General features: G+C 47.2%; 1 protein-coding gene across 1 annotated transcript in view; it reads left to right on the plus strand.

Annotated features, from left to right (window-relative positions):
- ndufa10 (NADH:ubiquinone oxidoreductase subunit A10) overlaps nt 1-19,618 on the plus strand; it is a 106,981-nt gene that overhangs the window by 79,800 nt on the left and 7,563 nt on the right. The window contains exon 9 of the mRNA XM_072480987.1: nt 18,436-18,544. Within this exon, the coding sequence (XP_072337088.1) occupies nt 18,436-18,544 (109 nt within the window). The remainder of the gene's footprint in view (nt 1-18,435; nt 18,545-19,618) is intronic.

Here is a 19,618-nt window from a genome sequence, read left to right on the forward strand (position 1 = left end):
GCTTTTGCAGGATTCTGTTGTTCCAACATAAACCACGTCTCTGTTTTTTTTTTTCTGAATTCCATGTTGCGAATGTACTGAAAGCAGATATTAAGGAGTAACTTTTTCAAGCGAAAAGGTCAACTGCTGTGTAATGGGCCCCTCTAAAGATCAAATCTAGCTTATAATACCAGCAAAGCTGATAAAATTGGAAATGCTACCCGTGGCTTCAGACCAGTTCCATCTGGGGGAGCATTGAAGGGACTGTTGTAGCCACCTAAATTGGCCAACTCCCGATTTAAGATGGCGGACGGCAAAGGCTGATGGGAAAGTCAGCCAACACAGACAGAAACCAGCAGGTGCAGGTTTGCTGTGTATTTAACTCCGCAAAATGCCAGACAACATTGATACCAGCATAACAATGTAGCAGCCATCTACATACTGATGAGCAATCCCCAGGAACAATAAGTAACATTTGGGACACACAAAGCAAAGCCAGACTCCCCGGCGCCAGCAGAAGCCAACACAAAGGAGGTGAACGAACACCTCCAGACCGCCCATCGATCAGGGAACCGCTCCAGTATTGGAGAAATCGAACCAAGCGATTGGGACAAAGTCCAATCACTTGGGACCAGGTACAGGGTCCGCCCCGAAAGGCGGGAAGCCCTTGGGGACTATAAGAGTTAAGCCCCAAGTTCAAATCTCTCTCTCTTCGTCCTGCCTGGGTCACCCAGCAACACGAACCAACTTTGACCGTGACCGGTGCAGTGACCGCCGTAAGTCTTAATTCAACGCTCGCTACGAGATAGGCGCTCCTTGCTACCAATCCGTACCAACTTCGAATCCCGCAGACTCAGAACCCGAACGAAAGGCCATTTGTTCCCCTGACCTGGTGGGCCAGTCCGAAGTTAAGTATAGGCCTGTTAGTTGTAGAAGTAGCTTAGACGTAGAATTTGTGCATGAGTATAGATTACTGTGTATAATAAATGTGCTTTGATTTGAATCTTACTAATCGGTGTATTGGGTTATTGATCATTACTTGGACTTGAACCTCGTGGCGGTATCATAAAGATACCTGGCGACTCGAGAACAAAGGTAATAAAACAGAGTAATTGAACCAACGGGAAAGTTACCAACCTTATTTGGCGACATCCTGATGGGACCCGATCTAGAAGTGGCATAACCACTCCGGGAGAACCCAAGAATTTGAATGAGAGACCCAATTGGGAACAGAAAACCACAAGTGTTCAAGCAGTTCTGATCAATACTCATAATTCGGAAGTGTGCGTATGCATGCGTAACTAACAGGGCGATAAGGTAAAACTGATAGATTTTTTGTTGCGACAAAACTGTCGGGGGTTTGTACTTCGGAAAGTAGCGAAAGCCGTACCCGTATTTACAGCACCACCTTAATACCCCTGTCCCAAATTTGAAGAGTAGCATTCGGATAGGAAAGATGGCAATGCAGGCAATGCAACGCCTCATGAACCCCGAGGAATTTGCGGTCGCAGCGACCAGCAGCAGTAGAGTGGGACAATGTCCCATTTGGGAGGAAGAAATCAGGAAGTGCCTCAAAGGGAAAGGATGGCCCCTTTGGAGTGAATTCTGTGACAACGAGGAATCAGGCCCCGGGAGTATAGGACATACTTGGTGGGAGACGCTGAGCGAGATCCACAAAAAGAGCTTAGGGAAAGCTCGAAAGCCGATGGCAATCATGTCCTGCTTGGCACAATTGCGAGGCACAGAGGAGGTCGTTAGGACGCTCCGGAAAGAAGTAGAAGGCATACATCAAATGAGTAAGGTTGATGTAAGCGAGGTAGAAAGAGAGAACTTAGAATTGAGAAGGAAGTTGGCAGCAAAAGATGGAGAGGTGGAGGATGCCAAAAGGGCACACCAGTCTTGTCTGGCGCACTTAAGCAGCTTCCAGTCCCAATATGAAAAGGCCTATTAGGACACGCAACGTGCAGTCCTGGTACGTGAAGAAACAGAGAAGCAGGTAGAAGCATTGCAGAGACAGTGTGGTGACCTGAAGGCAGCGTTAAGAGCACTCCATGCTGCCACCACAGAGCAAAGACAAAGCTCACTAGACCACGCAAAGTGCCGGAAGCAGATTGCAGAGCTGCAATCTCTGCTTTCAGTTCAAAAAGGATTCCAGGAAACCTTTGGAGCAAAATTAGATGAGGAAGACGGCCCTGATTGGGAAGAATTAAACGAGACAGCGCAGAGATATGTTCAGGTAACATGTGCGCCGGGAAGGCCGCAAAAGAGAAAAGCGCCCCAACGCCCCACAGAGCAGATAGTTCAGGCTCCAATGAACCCAGTAACCACCCACCGCACAGCCACATCTGACGATGCAGGATTTCTATATTCCACCCCCTTAACAGTGACCCAATTACGGGACGCGTGCGATAAGATCACACCGTTCCTCCCCACCTCAGACCCCCACCATTTCTTTGCCAGAGTAAAGCAGCAGGCGACCATGTACGGGCTGGATGAGCGAGAGCATGTAAAGATCACAGTTTTAAGTTTAGACCCTTCAGTAGCAGCAGCCCTTCCCGACCCACAGAATGTAGGAGGAGGCACCCTTGCAGAAATGCATACCGCGATCCTGGATGCGATCGGGTATAACCGGGGTGACCCCGTAGATGGCCTCAACAAATGCAGGCAAAAGAAAGCCGAGCACCCCACAGCGTTCGCTGAACGCCTGTGGATCCAATTTGCAGCAGTCTTTGGAGACTTAGACCGTGCCCATTTGTCCCCAGACAATATGGCCAAATGGACCTGCACCCTTATCTCCCATGCCACAGAAACAGGACAGAAAGCGTGCGAAAATTATGATCCCTCAGAGGAGGCTCATAACGAGGAGTGGGTAGTAAAAAGATTGTCCTGCGCCTGGGAGCAGTCTGTACAAAGCAAACCCGCAGTTAAAATTCCTGAGGGAAAGCAGGCCGACGCAGATATACAGGCAGTTACAACACACCAGAACCCCGCATGGGAAAATGAAGGAAAGAACAGCCCCCCCACCCAAGTCACATTAGTGTTACAACTGTGGACAGTTGGGACACTTAGCAAGAGAGTGCAATGCCCCTAGAAAGCCACAGAGAGCCCAGCAGACGGGCACTCTGAGTAAGAAAAAGACAGAGCCCATTCATAGTGTTGGCGCCTGTTCAGATCAGACAGACCTGACCAGAATGGACTGACGGTATACAGGCTCCCCCAGTTGGGTCTGCGACCCTTTGGGTTACGTCCAGACGACCGGTAGTTGCAGCGAAAGTTCGGGGACAACCCATCGAATTTCTATGGGACACAGGAGGGTCCCACACCACAATAAATTCCTCCACCCTGTTTCAAAAAGACACGTGGCCCACTACAGCCACCATCACCCTCAGCGGCTTTACAGGCCACTCACAGCAGGGACACATCACAGCCCCTGTACCCATTCAAATCGGCAACATCACCACGAAGCACCCCGTGGTTTTAGTCGATCTGCCCCACACAGCAGAACACATTCTGGGAATCGATTTTATGAATTCCCACAACTTATCATTTGATCCAGTCAACCAGTGTGTCTGGAAAATGGCAAAATCCGCAAGAGCCCCCGCAACACTCAACATAGGAGAATACGCAAACAAAATTAGCGCAGTAGGCGAATTTTGGTTCAACCCGACCACGCTTAGTGAGGACAAGCAGGTTAGGGCAGTTCTGCAAAAGAACAAGGCAGCATTCGCGACCCACAAACATGACTGTGGCCGGATGACTGTCTCCGGACAGATCACAGGACCTGACCCTAGACCCCAAAAACAATATGGATTTCCCCAAGTGGCAGAGGGCGAAATCGCTAAAGTAATCGAAAGCTTATTAGAGCAGGGCGTACTGAGATCAGTAGCCTCCACTAATAATGCCCCGATTTGGCCAGTGAGAAAGCCCGATGGATCATGGCGACTGACCATCGATTACCGGGAACTCAACAAAATCACCCCGCAGCAGCCCCCACAGTAGCCACAAGTCCCGAGACCATGCTCAAGCAGGGACTCCATTCCCGATTCTTTACGGTTTTGGATGTCAGTAATGGATTCTGGTCCATTCCATTGGCAAAGGCGTGCCAATGCAAATTTGCCTTCACTTGATCTTCCACAGTATTGGATGGGAAGCGCATAACAGGTTGCTGTATATATGTCAGGGACGCGCCCTAGAAGAAATAGCAATAAAACTTCCAGGACACTTGGGCGCGCAGGCAGCAGAGCTTGCGGCCATCGCATATATAGTGGAACACCCAGATTCCTTCCCCAGCCCAGCAGACATATACTCGGACAGTCTCTATGTCTGCAACAGCCTTACGGAATTCCTGCCCCTGTGGAAAGCAAGAGAATTTGTTTCCGTAGACGGAAAACCCCTCCCCTCAGCCCCATTGCTCCGTCACATTTTAGAGAGAGCACAGAACAGGACTTTTGGGATAGTCAAAGTTCGAAGTCACCATCGTTCCTCCCTCCCTGGAAACGTAAAAGCCGACGCACTGGCTAAAGCAGGTTCCAGCCCCCCCCCCCCCCCCCCCCCCCCCCCCCCCCCCCCCCCCCCCCCACCGAAAGCGCACCAGTGACTGCAGTTCAGGTCTCACAGACTAGGATCGAGAATCTAGTGCAGGCCCAGAAGCAGTACAGCAATCTCAGGGAGATTTTAAAAGGAAACTATCCAACACCCTACGAGAGATTTAAAAATGCTCTGACCACACATGACGGTGTGGTGTTAAAAAACACCCTTTATGTAGTTCCTGAACAGGACAGGAATCAACTGATTTGTTTGTTCCATGACGGTCATGGACATCAGGGAATCAATCCCACTACAGCCTCCCTCAAGCAGCTTTGTTGGTGGCCGAATTTAAAGGACGATGTAAATCACTACATCGAGAATTGTCTTATCTGTGCCCAGAATAATCCAGACAGATATGCCAAAAAGGCTGAGCTTAGTCACACCCGACCCGTTAATGGCCCCTGGACTAACCTCCAGATTGATTTTATAGGCCCATTGCCCCCTTGCAGGAATGGTTATAAATATGTACTCGTGGTGATAGACACGTTTACAAAATGGGTGGAAGCAGTCCCATCCAGAACTAACACGGCAAAGACCACAGCCAAGATTTTGACCCACCACATCTTTACAAGATGGGCACTCCCCGCAGCATTGAATCCGACCAAGGTTCCCATTTTACGGGACGTGTCATGAAGAACGTCCTCACGATATTTGGCATCACCCAAAAATTCCACATGGCATACCACCCACAGTCGGGTGGTATCGTGGAGCGCATGAATCGGACCCTAAAATCCACCCTCCGAAAAATGGTCCAGCAAAACAACACCACTTGGGACTCAGTCCTCCCTTTTGCGCTGATGTTTCTGCGTAATACAGTTTCAACTTCCACAGATTACACCCCACACACTCTCATGACCGGACGCCCCATGAAAGGCACAGAATTTTTATTAGGTTTAGACTTGACCAGCCCCGAAGTGACGGCCCTCACACACGAGAAAGCAGTAGAGCAATTAGCGGATAATGTTAAAACGGCTCAGCTCGCAGCCGCAGTGAAATTGGGCACAAGGAAGAAACAGAGCAAGGCTTGTTTCGACAAGACAGTGCATGCGACTGAGTACAGTGTAGGACAGCAAGTCATGCTCTCCATATATTTGTCTCCAGCACATTCCTGTCACCAAAGTACTCGAGTCCGTACTCCATTGCGGACAAAGTAAGCCCTTCCGCCTACAAGATAAAGTATCCCAACGGAAAGACTGCGTGGTTCCATATCAACCAGCTGAAGGCATATGGAACACAGTCTAACCACTCAGACCACGTCATGCTCGACGCAGCACACCACGCCCTGCCCACAGCCAACGTAACCCTACCCTCCCCCAACACGTCCAGCCCAGCCAGGACTCAACCTCGACTCCACCCCCAAAATATACACTCCGCCCCGGAACGCCCACAGACTGCAGCAGCAGAGACAGCGACTGTGACTCGGACGATAGCCACAGCACGCCTCCCTACTATCCCCATTCAACAGGACCCACACCCAGCGCATCTGACCACTATTCAAGTGATCCCTTCATGATCACTTTCCTAATCAAACCCCACCACCGACCCACAATGACAACCCCGATTCCGTCCCCACACAACTAGACACCACCTATTGGCACAGAGATAACTCATACAGACTTGTCCGGAATGACGAGAGCGATCCGAAATCATACCAAGCAGCCCTTTCAGCCCTGATACACTTGAGAGTTTGGCATCCGGGAGAAGATAACGACCTTGAGTCTGACTCCGAAAACGAGAACCCCTTTGCGACCCTGTTCGCAACCGATAACTGAGGTGTCCAGATGATATTTTAAAGGAACCGCTTTTTAAAGGAGAAACGGTGTCCTTTCTGATGGAACCTGCAGCATGTTTTATGTTGTTTGTAGTGTTTTGTTAAATGTTGTATGTCAGACCGGGGGAAAAAAATTTTCACGGCCCCACACCTTTTCGGCCGAAACCTCTGAGGACTTACCCACAGAGACTTGCTATTCGCCAGACGCTAGTTCAGAGGAACTAGTTTGTCTGCAGAGACTTGTTAAGGTCCCAGACGCCAGTTCAGCGGAACTCGTCTGTCGACAGATACCAGACACCCGTTCGTAACTGCCCTTCTGGTTCGAAGGTAGAACCAATACGGCAGCCCCCCACCACAATGACTACATTTCTTGCCCATTCTTGTCGGTTGCTCAGGCAGTGGAGAAACGGCTTGGGACCCGCCCTACCTGGGAACCCCCCTCTGGTCAGCTACGCTCGGGTAGGAGAGACACGGCATTGGTAGCCGTCCTACCCGGGGACTCCATCCAACTCTTACGCGTCGCGGCCCATACGCACCTCATTTTGGCACTTTCAGTTCAAAAAGTTTTGTTTTGTTTCAGGTAACCCTTAGGTTGCCAACCATATGCTATTTACATCCTGAAACATTTGGATGGTAAACCGCACAGTCTGCGAGACGGCTCGCACTGGTTCATTATTTGAAAGTGTCTTGTCCTAAAATTCGTTTTTTGAAAAAAATGACGGAGTCACACATAGTGACCAATTATAAAGGGAGTAATTGGCACTAAAGGAAAGACAGGCTATCATACGAGATATTAAACCAAGATAGTAACAGACACTATGCTTGTTTCCACAAAACTCCAGAAGCTCCAGGACCAGAGAAGAGAAGGGAAGAGTAGAGAAGAGAAGTGAAAGAAGAAGAACCATGAGGACATCCTCCGCGTGGTTCATCGTGATAATGGACATTTGGTTGCGCGTGAATGCGAATCCCATGATCTCAAGCCCCCCAGCCATTAATGACTCACTTCCCCACAGTACCCAGAGCCCAGTCACCAGCGACACCACACCATCTTGGTGTGCCAGGTTTATAACCTGGTACTCCCTGTCCTACTTGACAGAATCCCGACTAGTATTGGCGCTACTCTGCTGCATCGTGCAGACTATGCGTCTGAGAAAATGGAGAAGGAGAGCCTACCGCGCTCGCACCCCGGTATATAGGATCAGTTCCCCTATTTTCGGATACGACCAGATCCCCGACCCCCGCGATCTATAATAAAGAGCATTCGTTTGCGATTTTGTTGTAAATAAAGAAATGTTCATGAGCAATTGTATGATTCTAAGCTTGACTGCCAAGCCAGGAATAATGTGTATAAAACTGCTATGATTTTGTTTGTATGGTTGAAGAAGTTAGAGTGATGAAATGTTTAAGTGAGCGTAGTGTATTAAGGATAGTTAGAGGTTCCCATTTTCTTGTTTTGTAATCCATGTCCCTGTTTGGCATAGCGCCCCTTAGAATTGTCAGTTAAAAAATGTTTGCATAGTTATGGTCAGTGTAGAGGCCATGAAAGAAGTGCTCACCGCGTCAGGGAATGAAAGCAACGTAGTTATGTGATCCTTCGCGCTTCGCGTTAGGATCACAAGGAGAGAGTGGAGCACCTAAATTGGCCAACTCCCGATTTAAAATGGCGCACGGCAAAGGCTGATGGGAAAGTCAGCCAGCACAGACAGAAACCAGCAGGTGCAGGTTTGCTGTGTATTTAACTCTGCAAAAGTCCAGACAACATCGATACCAGCGACCATCAGCATAACAATGTAGCAGCCATCTACATACTGATGAGCAATCCCCGGAAACAATAAGTAACATTTGGGACACACAAAGCAAAGCCAAACTCCCCGGCGCCAGCAGGAGCCAACACAAAGGAGGTGAACGAAAACCTCAAGACCGCCCATCGATCAGGGAACCGCTCCAGTATTGGAGAAATCGAACTAAGCGATTGGGACAAAGTCCAATCACTTGGGACCAGGTACAGGGTCCGCCCCGAAAGGCGGGAAGCCCCTGGGGACTATAAGAGTCAAGCCCCAAGTTCAAATCTCGCTCTATTCGTCCTGCCCGGGTCACCCAGCAACACGAACCAACATTGACCGTGACCGGTGCAGTGACCGCCGACAGAAGTAAGTCTTAATTCAACGCTCGCTACAAGATAGGCGCTCCTAGCTACCAATCCATACCAACTTTGAATCCCGCAGACTCAGAACCCGAACGAAAGGCCATTTGTTCCCCTGACCTGGTGGGCCAGTCCGAAGTTAAGTATAGGCCTGTTAGTTGTAGAAGTAGCTTAGGCGTAGAATTTGTGCATGAGTAGCGATTACTGTGTATAATAAATGTGCTTTGATTTGAATCTTACTAATCGGTGTATTGGATTATTGATCATTACTTGGACTTGAACCTCATGGCGGTATAAAGATACCTGGCGACTCGAGAACAAAGGTAATAAAACAGAGCAATTGAAGCAACGGGAAAGTTAGCAACACTGTATCCCTGCTTTTGTTAAATTGGCGCATAATGTTGACAAGGTGGAATAATTGAGATATTATTCATTCTGCACCTTGCTGTCACTGGAGGACTGGTTTGGCAGATTGTGAGCAGGTGAAAGTGCAGACAGGCAGAAGTGCGTGTAGCCTCCCATATGAAGTTTTACCACAGTGCCAGTTCTCCCCCTCATCCCCAACTCCGCTGCGTGCATGAGGCTCTTGGCACCAAGGTTCACTTCTCTGCAACAATGTTCTTTTTATTCGTTGATGTGATGTGAGCATCAGAAGATCAGGAGTTGTGATGACAGATCACAAACCTGAAACATTATAATTGGTGATGGGCTGTAAGTGAGGTTGCCATGGTCGCAACTTGCAATGGACAGCACAATGTTACTTTCCACGCTCCAAGATATTCCGGGCAGAACAGTGATCAGAAATCTGTGCTAGTCTTGTGAACCTCCAGGAAAACTGAGAACCATAAAACAAAGAACCGTTGAACTCTCTGTGCCAGCAAATCATCGGGATTGGGGAAAGGATTTTCTTTTTTCTTCAAATCATCGGGAGTGGGGGGGAAAAAAGGTCTTATTTTTAGCAAACTTTAGAAATAACCTATTCTTTCTTTAAAATGGAACAGACTGAAAGCACAGCTCGAGACTGGCTGTTTCTCCACAGACATTGTCAGACCTGCTGGGTTTTTCCAGCATTCTCTGTTTTCATTTCAGATCTTCAGCATCTGTTGCATTTTACTTCGGTAAAGCTATGGTATTGAGAGTTTGTGTACAATTTCCCTGCAAATGTTCAATGGCTACTCTTAGTGAGAGTCAGGGTGAGAGCTCAAGCTGTGATTTCACAGCCTGGTCCATTTTGAGGAAAGAATAGGCTGAATATTTCTGATGTTTACTAGAAAACAAATTAATAGTTGTTTTGTAGAACTTAAGTAGAAGGGTCCTTTTTTCTGAAGCTTTTCGTCCTAGCACACAAGTTGAGACAATTTGCAAGCATGTCAAATATGAAGGGAATTTACACTTCATGAGGAGAGTGTGCTGATCGGTTGGCAAGTGGACTATGGTTGGTAGAGGAGTTGCCATGGAGATGCCGTAGTTGATGGTGACTGACGGATAACTGCCAAGCTATACTCGTGCACTATAGGTTTTTGTTCCATTTGCATTTGGTATTCTTGTAAATTGTCCCAGTGAACGCTATATGAAAAGCTTCAACAACCAAAAAAAGTTGTTTCCCCATTCCCACGCAGACAGATGGATGACCGCTAGAAAGGGCAGGCAGTCAGTGCAGGAATCCTCTGTGGCTGTCCCCCTCTCTAACAGGTATTCCGTTTTGGCTACTGTTGGGATAGCCTATCGGGGGAAACAACAGCGGCCAGAACAGTGGCACCACAATTGTGCAGGAGAGCGATAGTTATAGGGGACTCAACAGTAAGGCACAGAGAGACGCTCCTGAGGGCGTGAAAGAGACTCCAGGATGGTGTGTTGCCTCCCTGGTGCCAGGGTCAAGGATGTCTCTAAACGAACACAGGCCACCCTGAAGGGAGAGGGTGAACAGCCAGAGGTCGTAGTACACATGGGAACTGATAACATAGGTAGGAAGAGTGATGAGGTCCTGCAGAAGGAATTCAGGGAATTGGGCAGTAAACTAAAAAGCAGGACCTCGAGGGTTGCAATCTCCAGATTGCTCCCTGTGCCACGTGCCAATGAGGCTAGAAAGAGGAGGATAGTGCAGCTAAACACATGGCTAAACAGGTGGTAGGAGGGATGGTTATAGATTTCTGGACCATAGGGATCTCTTCCGGGGCAGGTGGGACCTGTACAAGAAGGATGGGTTGCATCTAAATGGAGGGGCATCAATATCCTGGCTGGGAGGTTTGCTAGAGTCACTCAGAAGGATTTTAGTATGGCGGGGGTGGGAACCAGAGCGTTCGGTTAAAAGAGATAAGAACTGATAGGGAAATAGAGAACCAAAATAAAAGAACACCATCACCCTCCGGCAGAACAAAAAAGGTGATAAGTGTGAGAAGGGAGATGGTCAATCCAGGACTGAAGGTGTTGTACCTAAATCCGCGCAGTATATGGAACAAGGTAAATGAGCTTGATGCACACATAGAAATTGGTTGGTACGATGTTGTGGGCATCACAGAGACGTGGCTGCAAGGGGATCAGGGCTGGGATCTAAATACACAAGGATATGTGTCTTATCGAAAGGACAGGCAGACGGGCAAAGGGGGTGGGGTTGCATTGTTAGTTAGGAGTGAAGTTAAATCGATAGCAAGGAACGATATAGGATCAGAAGGCATTGAATCTCTGTGGGTAGAGTTGAGGAATCACAATGGTAAAAAGACGCTGATGGGAGTTATGTATAGGCTCCTTAGCGGTAGTCAGGATGTGGGGCAGAAAATAAATCAGGAGATTGAAAAGGCTTGTGAAAAAGGCAATCATGAGGGACTTCAATATGCAGGAGGGCTGGGAAAATCAGGTTGGTAGTGGATCCCCAAGAAAAGGAATTTGTGGAATTGCAAAGATGTTTTTTTAGATCAGCTTGTGACAGAGCTACTGGGGAACAGTCAATTCTGGATTTGGTGATGCGTAATGAGACAGACTTGATTAGGGAACATCAGGTGAAGGAACCCTTGGGGAGCAGTGACCACAATATGATAGAATTTACCCTGCAGTTTGAGAGGGGGACGCTGGAATCAGATGTAACTGTATTACAATTAAATAAGGGTAACTACAAAGACATGAGGGAGGAGCTGGCCAGAGTTAATTGGAAAAGGAGCCTAGCAGGGAAGACAGTGGAACAGCAATGGCAGGAGTTTTTGGGGGTTATTAGGGAGGCAGAACAGAAATTCATCCCAAGGAGGAGGAAACATGCTAAGTGGAGGACAAGACATCCATGGCTGACGAGGGAAATCGAGGACAGCATAAAAGCAAAAGAAAAAGCATACAAAGTGGCGAGTATTAGTGGGAAGCCAGAGGATTGGAAGCCTTTAAAAGCGAGCAGAGGACAACTAAAAAAGCAATAAGGGGGGGAGAAGATGAAATATGAGTGCAAGCTAGCTAGTCATATAAAAGAAAATAGGAAGAGTTTTTTCAATATATGAAAGGTAAGACAGAGGCAAAAATAAATATTGGGCCACTGGAAAATGTGGCTGGAGAAGTAATAATAGGAAACAAAGAAATGGCAGAGGAACTGAATAGTTACTTTGCATCAGTCTTCACGATGGAAGACACCAGTGGGATGCCAGAGCTCCAGGAGAATCCGGGGGCAGAGGTGAGTGCAGTGACCATTACTGAGGAGAAGGATCTGGGGAAACTGAAAGGTCTGAAGGTGAATTAAGCACCCGGACTGGATGGACTGCACCCCAGGGTTCTGAAAGAGATGGCGTAGGAGATTGTGGAAGCATTGGTGGTGTTCTTTCAGGAATCACTGGAGGCAGGAAGGGTCCCAGAGGACTGTTGAAGAAGGGAGACTGAAGACGGGACATTATAGGCCAGTTAGCCTGACTTTGGTCATTGGTAAGATTTTAGAGTCCATTATTAAAGATGAGATCGCGGAGTACTTGGAAGTGCATGATAAAATAGGATTGAGTCAGCACAGCTTTGTCAAAGGGAGGTAATGCCTGACAAATCTGTTAGTTGTTTGAGGCGGTAACAAGGAGGTTAGACAAAGGAAAACTAGTGGACATGATTTATTTGGGTTTCCAGAAGGCCTTTGACAAGGTGCCACATAGGAGACTGTTAAATAAATTAAGAGCCCAAGGCATGGATAGAGAATTGGCTGGCTGGCAGAAGGGAGTGTGGGGATAAAGGGGACTTTTTCAGGATGGCAGCCGGTGACTAGTGGTGTGCCTCATGGGTCTGTGCTGGGACCACAACATTTCACAATATACATTAATGATCTGGAGGAAGGAACTGAAGGCACTGTTGCTAAGTTTGCAGGTGATACAAAGATCTGTAGAGGGACAGGTAGTATTGAGGAAGCGGGTGGCTGCAGAAGGATTTGGAGAGGAGAAGTGGCAGGTGGAATACAATGTAGAAAAGTGTGAGGTTATGCACTTCGGAAGGAGGAATGGGGGTATAGACTATTTTCTAAATGGGGAAATACTTGGGAAATCAGAAGCACGAAGGGACTTGGGAATCCTTGTACATGATTCACTTCAGGTTAATGTGCAGGTTCAGCCGGTAGTTAGGAAGGCAAATGCAATGTCAGCATTCATGTCAAGAGGGCTGGAGTACAAGACCAGGGATGTACTTCTGAGGCTGTATAAGGCTCTGGTCAGACCCCATTTGGAGTATAATGAGCAGTTTTGGGCCCGTATCTAAGGAAAGATGTGCTGGCCTCCGAAAGGGTCCAGAGGAGGTTCACAAGAATGATCCCTGGAATGAGGAGCTTGTCGTATGAGGAATGGTTGAGGACTCTGGGTCTGTACTCGGAGTTCAGAAGGATGAGGGGGGAATCTTACTAAAATGTACAGGATACTGAGGCCTGGATAGAGTGGATGTGGAGAGATGTTCCATTTGTAGGACAAACTAGAACCAGAGGACACCATCTCAGACTAAAGGGACGATCCTTTAAAACAGCGATGAGGAGGAATTTCTTCAGCCAGAGGGTGGTGAAGCTGTGGAATTCTTTGCTGCAGAAGGCTGTGGAGGCCAAATCACTGAGTGTCTTTAAGACAGAGATAGATGGGTTCTTGATTAATAAGGGGATCGGGTTATGGGGGAAGGCAGGAGAATGGGGATAAGAAAAATATCAGCCATGATTAAATGGCGGAGAACTCGATGGGCTGAGTGGCCTAATTCTGCTCCTATGTCTTATGGTCTATTCCCAATGATTTGTTGGCAATCCGAGTTCAAAGGTTCACTGTTTTATGATTCTCCGTTTACTTGGAGTTTTACAAGACCAGTCTCGATTTCTGATCTCTGCTCTTCCCTGAATATTTTTGTGTACGGGATTTAGCATTGTGTTATCCATTGCAAGTTACAGCAATGGCTGGCTTGCTTACAACCCATCACCAGTTTGAAATTAACTTGCACTTACCTTAATTTAGCACTAAATGGGAATTCCGTTAATAGAAATGCCATCATGGTCATTTAATCGGTCAGTGTTAACATCATTCCTCACCAGTGGCAGGATAGGCAAAGTAAAGGCAGCCTGCAATATTAAAATAACCAATCTTGCGACTGCAACATCTCGTCTGTAGGTTTCGTGGTTGCTGGACTCATTGGACCAGAATTTTCGGAGCAGTGACTGCTGTCATGTAGGAAATGCAGCAGCGGATGTGTGCCCAGCAAGATCCCACTCAGCAATGTGATAATGAATTTTTTGTTTAGTCAGGGAGCTTGAGGGAGAAATATTGGTCAAGGCACTGGGGCAAACTCCCTTGCTCTTCTTAACAATTGTGCTGTGGGACCGTTCTTTACTTGAAGGGGGGTTAGCATGTGGAATATCCTACAGGGTGGCATATAGACACTGGCCTGTTGGGCTGAATAGCCTATGTTCTGCATTTGCTGTTTGTACTCTTATCCGTGTGCACTGCAGGCTGGAATGTTTGTTAATGTCGCAGTCTTCAGTTCAAAACTTTTAGTGCCTCAAATTATTGGAAATGTGAGCTGATAATGGCATTGGGGAGAACAGCGGGACCAGCAATCTATCTTGGAGAATGAGTACCATATGAACAATGAAAAGGAAATAAAGTGAATTAGATTCAAATTAAGTTAACCCATTTGTTTCCACCACAGAGAGAGAGAGATAAAGGAAAAGTGAGAAGATAATTAAATATTAAACCTCCCAAGAGCGAATTGCAGCAATGACACTCCGCAGTTTGAATGTTTCCTTCCTGGGAACACTAAACTCATTGAAAGAGTCCATATGTTAAGTACCAGCCCTAACTTTGTGCAGCATGTTTAATTAGAGTCAAATGTTTTACAGCACAGAAAGGCCTTTTGACCCATCCTGTCTGCGCTGGCCATCAATCTATTGTAATCCCATTCTCCAGCACTTGGTCCCTAACCTTGTATGCTATTATGTTTCTTGTGCTCATCTAAATGCTTCTTAAATGTTGAGCAAAATGTTTTTTCTCAAATCCCCTCTCAATCTCCTGCCCTTTATCTTAAATCTGTGCCCCCTGGTTAATGACCCCGCTACCCCTGCTTTCCTTCCTGTCTACCCGACCTGTCTCTCCTAATTTTGTGCATGTCTTCTCTGCCTTCTCTGCTCTAATTCATAATTATAATACGGATCCAGCGAGTTTTTGAAACTCTCGGTGTTATTAATAATCCCTTGTTTTTGTGATAACAGTTAAAAATGTTTTGTATGTTAATAACTGTGTGTGACCTCTCTGTTATTTTGCCAGCAAATTCTGGCCTATTTAATTAAATTACAAAATGGGTTGCATGCTTGGCAGTGTGTTTTCTCTTGATCAGAAAGTTTTGCCTTGTGCTGGGGTAATCTGTTGTTAGTAATAATGTGATGTCAACTCATTGGAAATGGCACCAGTATGTCCTTTGTTTGAATCGTTTTCTGCTCTGTAAGAAATGTTGCTGTTGTTCTGTGATTTTTCTGCTTTCAAAGACTCTATGTTGCTTTAATGGGCAGAAGCATCAAAGACTTTAGAGTCTGATAAACAGCAGGGCACTTATATTAAAATACAATAGTGCCACTCATTTGCGAGGGGTTTACATGATCAGTCACTCTTTTGCCTAACTTTAAACAAATGTCTTTAAGTCTTTTAGGCATTGCCCAGAAAGCCGTGGGCATTGGCAGTCAGATTATCGGGCTGCATTGAAATAGCTAACTTCAGGAGCCACTGGTATCTGGAGAAGTGGTTGAAATGAGTTAAGGAAATTCAAATCAGCCAAGATTTATTAGTAATGCAGAATTTTAAAAGCTAATGGGTCTATTGTGAAACTGTCCAGCCATATGGTTAGATATTGATGTTGGTGATGCTATTGTACAAAATCTTCACGTGCTGGTATTTCTCTCTATTTTAATGATGCATGTTATGATGTTAGACCAGATCCCCAATCTCTTGGTAGGATCTGATTAAGGCCGAATAATGTTTTGTTTAAAATAGGCAAAGTTTAAGATTTAAGACACTTGCTCAGTGAATAAGTCGCTGTTAGGGATAAACAAAAATAAAGTTCAGTGTACACGATCAGAAAGATAAAGCAATTTACAATATCGAAGATCGGGAAGATAAAACAATTTACAATATCTATGTTATATTCTTAACATTCAGGGTTAATATGTGATACCTGGGGCGAAATTCTCCCCCAACGGCGCGATGTCCGTCGACTGGCGCCCAAAATGGCGCCAATCAGATGGGCATCGCGCCGCCCCAAAGGTGCGGAATGCTCCGCATCTTTGGGGGCCGAGCCCCGACATTGAGGGGCTAGGCCGACGCCGGAGGGATTTCCGCCCCGCCAGCTGGCGGAAACGGCCTTTGGCGCCCCGCAATCTGGCGCGGAAATGACATCCCCGGGCGGCGCATGCGCGGGAGTGTCAGCGGCCGCTGACAGTTTCCCGCGCATGCGCAGTGGGGAGAGTCTCTTCCGCCTCCGCCATGGTGGAGACTGTGGCGGAGGCGGAAGGGAAAGAGTGCCCCCATGGCACAGGCCCACCCGCGGATCGGTGGGCCCCGATCGTGGGCCCGGCCGCCGTGGGGGCACCCCCCGGGGCCAGATCGCCCCGCGCCCCCCCCCAGGACCCCGGAGCCCGCCCGCGCCGCCTTGTCCGCCGGTAAATAGGTGCTTTAATTTATGCCGGCGGGACAGGCAATTTCTCGGCGGGACTTCGGCCCATCCGGGCCGGAGAATTGAGCGGGGGGGGGGGGCGCCAACCGGCGCGGCCCGATTCCCGCCCCCGCCCAATCTCCGGTACCGGAGACTTCGGCAACCAGCGGGGGCGGGATTCACAGCGGCCAACGGCCATTCTCCGACCCGCTGGGTGGTCGGAGAATGACGCTCCTGATAACAAACCGACAAACTGTGGTCGAACATACTCTGCACACTAAATGGCAAATGCGACCAAAACAGTCCACAGATTTCTCAACAACGCATGCAGCCGTCAGTAAACATTCAGTTAACCAATCTCACTGAAACTCTGTCTCCCTCACAAGGGATTCCTGTCTTCACTGTTGAAAATTTCACCTTCGAATTCTCTCCAAAGGTTGACCCAACTTGGACAGCCTCAATCATTGCCCACATAGCAGGGTTTTAATCTAGTCTCCATGGGTGAGCTGTTCACCTGGATTCCTCAATCTGCACTGGATCACCAACACACAAACACAACTTCACTTCTTCAGCTGCACTGAGCAGTACAATGCTGCTCAAAGTCCCACAGCATGGAGTCACCGACCTTCTATCACCTTGGATCTTCAGGACTCCTCCTGAGCCCTCTTCACTTGAAGTCCGCAGTCCTTTTCCTGCTTTTCAACTCAACAGAACTGGGATCTCGTCCTGTCCCTGTCCCCTGCCTGGAACTCTTCTTTAAGGACCTCTTCCTGTCCTCTGCCCATCTCACTTGCTTTCAATGGCACTCGGCTCCTGGTTTTTTGAGAGTTTTTCTTCATGTGCACGCATGCTGGGCTACTCCTCGGCCCAAAGAACTTAAAAGTGCGGCATTGTGCAAGTGCAGATTACGCATGCGCAAAAACTCCGGTCTGTCGGGACCTGGTAGTTCCTGACCTCTGCTTTTTACCGAAGGTTAGCCTCATTTTCACAACATATATTGAAGTAAGTGGGTTAATATAGGAGTTCTTTTAAAAAGAAAAGAGGGGAATTTGATGTGTGTAGGCTAATTCTGAATTTGTTGTATCATAAAATTTGCAGCAAAACCATGTCAAATTATCGGTCTTTTATTCATTTGTGTCTTTTTATGAAATATTTGTGTGCCGCAGAGTACGGAACGAGTCAGGACAACCATAAATCTTGCTCTGCACTTGAATTTCATCGAGAGTGAAAAATGCCCCTTTCAATCATCCCACCCAGTTTGTGATCTCTTATTACATTAGTGCTGTCAATCTTGGATCACCTCTGTGTTGAGGCAGGGCCCAGTGGAACAGTTTCACTTGAAAGAAGAACAAACGCACAAGTCTGACAGACAACTGTGCAGGATGTGTCAAGGCAATTGAAACCTTTTAACTATAGGTTTTGATTGAGAAGACACCAGCTGCCAGAAAATTCATTGCCCATGATGAATTGTAAAGGTTTGACCTCTGCTATTATCAGTGAATTGTTTGCTGCACCAGAGAAAAGCAGTAGAGGGTGCTATTGTTACACTGAATAAGTTGAGTGCAAAGTTACCCCATTGCTATACCAGATTGTTGTGTGTACCATTACTCGCTAATGCATAGCAATGTTGCTTCTGGGGAAATTAATGGATGTTATAATTCGGCAAGACGTGAAAACTCCTGTGATGGTTTCTAGTCCAGTAGTAGTTCCTCAGTACGATTCCGACTATAGCACTAAAGTGAACGTGACCCAGGTTCAATGTATTTTAGAAAAGTGCCTTTACTAATGTATTGATCGGTCAATGGAACAATACCAACTCAAATTAACTTTTTTCCTTGTGTAGGGTTGAGGACAAGCAGCGTGTAGCTGACATGACATCGTTCCCCAGATTCCTTCCAGAAATCACAGTTGGCGCTCACGAGCTTGATCAAATCTCTCATGCCTACAGACTGGTAAGGAACTGGAAACCAGCCAACATTCTACATTAAAAACACAAAATGCTGGACATACTGAGCAAGGCTACTCCGCATTTTCTGCCTTTGTTTGATTTTCAGCATTTGCAGTGTTTCACTTCTCTGCGTTCTGTGTTTATGTTTTTAAATATTGATGGATTTAGAGATCATTTGCAGGCTTAATAGTGTCTGATCAGGTGCTTTTTCTGTGAATCGCAGTGTTTTTTCCTTCCTTGTATAGGCAGTGTGAAGCACTCCCAGATCAGGGTCAGCACAGGTGATATGTTAAGTCCATTTCCACACTGCTGATCCTAAAATCTGCAGAGTAGGTTTGATCTTATCGTGCTGCTTCCCTCTGTGTCACCCTGTAATGCATCATGTTGTTTCTGGAACCTTTCCAGCATCTTGGCTCCATCAAATCGCTATTGCTCACGAGTTATCAGGGGATGCCCTTCTCTCTCTCTCTCTCTCCCCACTCTCTCTCTCTTCACTCTCTCCACTCTTTCCACTCCCCCCCCCCCCCCCCCCCCCCCCCCCCCCCCCCCCCAAATCACCTAACAGCCTTCAGTGGACTGCGTGAAGCTTCTGTTTGCATATTGTCCGCCCATAGTGACGTTAGCAGTGAGCAAAACCAGACATGTGTGCGTGGGGAGCGAGTGTTGGCGAAGTCACTGTTGTGCCGTATACAGTTAGCATCTTTCTGCCCTTTAGAATCACAACTTGTTGATTTTTCACTGCAGCAATTCAAATTTGTGAGCATTTAAGATTTTGGGGGTGGAGGGATTTTTAAAAAACTCCTGGTGACTTCATATTTATTGATATATTTCTTGAAAGTGGGACATCTAACGTCAAGCACCTCTGGTCAGTAATAAGTGTTGGTTAGGAAAGTGCATGCCAGCACCTGTAAGCTCCCAACCTGAATGTGGAACAGGAACAGCTGGACAATTTCAGCAGGTCTGACAGTATCTGTGGACAGTAAGAAGTCTTACAACACCAGGTTAAAGTCCAACAGGTTTGTTTCGATATCACTAGCTTTCGGAGCGCTGCTCCTTCCTCAGGTGAATGAAGAGGTAT

The sequence above is a fragment of the Scyliorhinus torazame genome, chromosome 2 (genome assembly GCF_047496885.1).
Source record: "Scyliorhinus torazame isolate Kashiwa2021f chromosome 2, sScyTor2.1, whole genome shotgun sequence".
In the NCBI taxonomy this organism is placed as follows: Eukaryota; Metazoa; Chordata; class Chondrichthyes; order Carcharhiniformes; family Scyliorhinidae; genus Scyliorhinus; species Scyliorhinus torazame.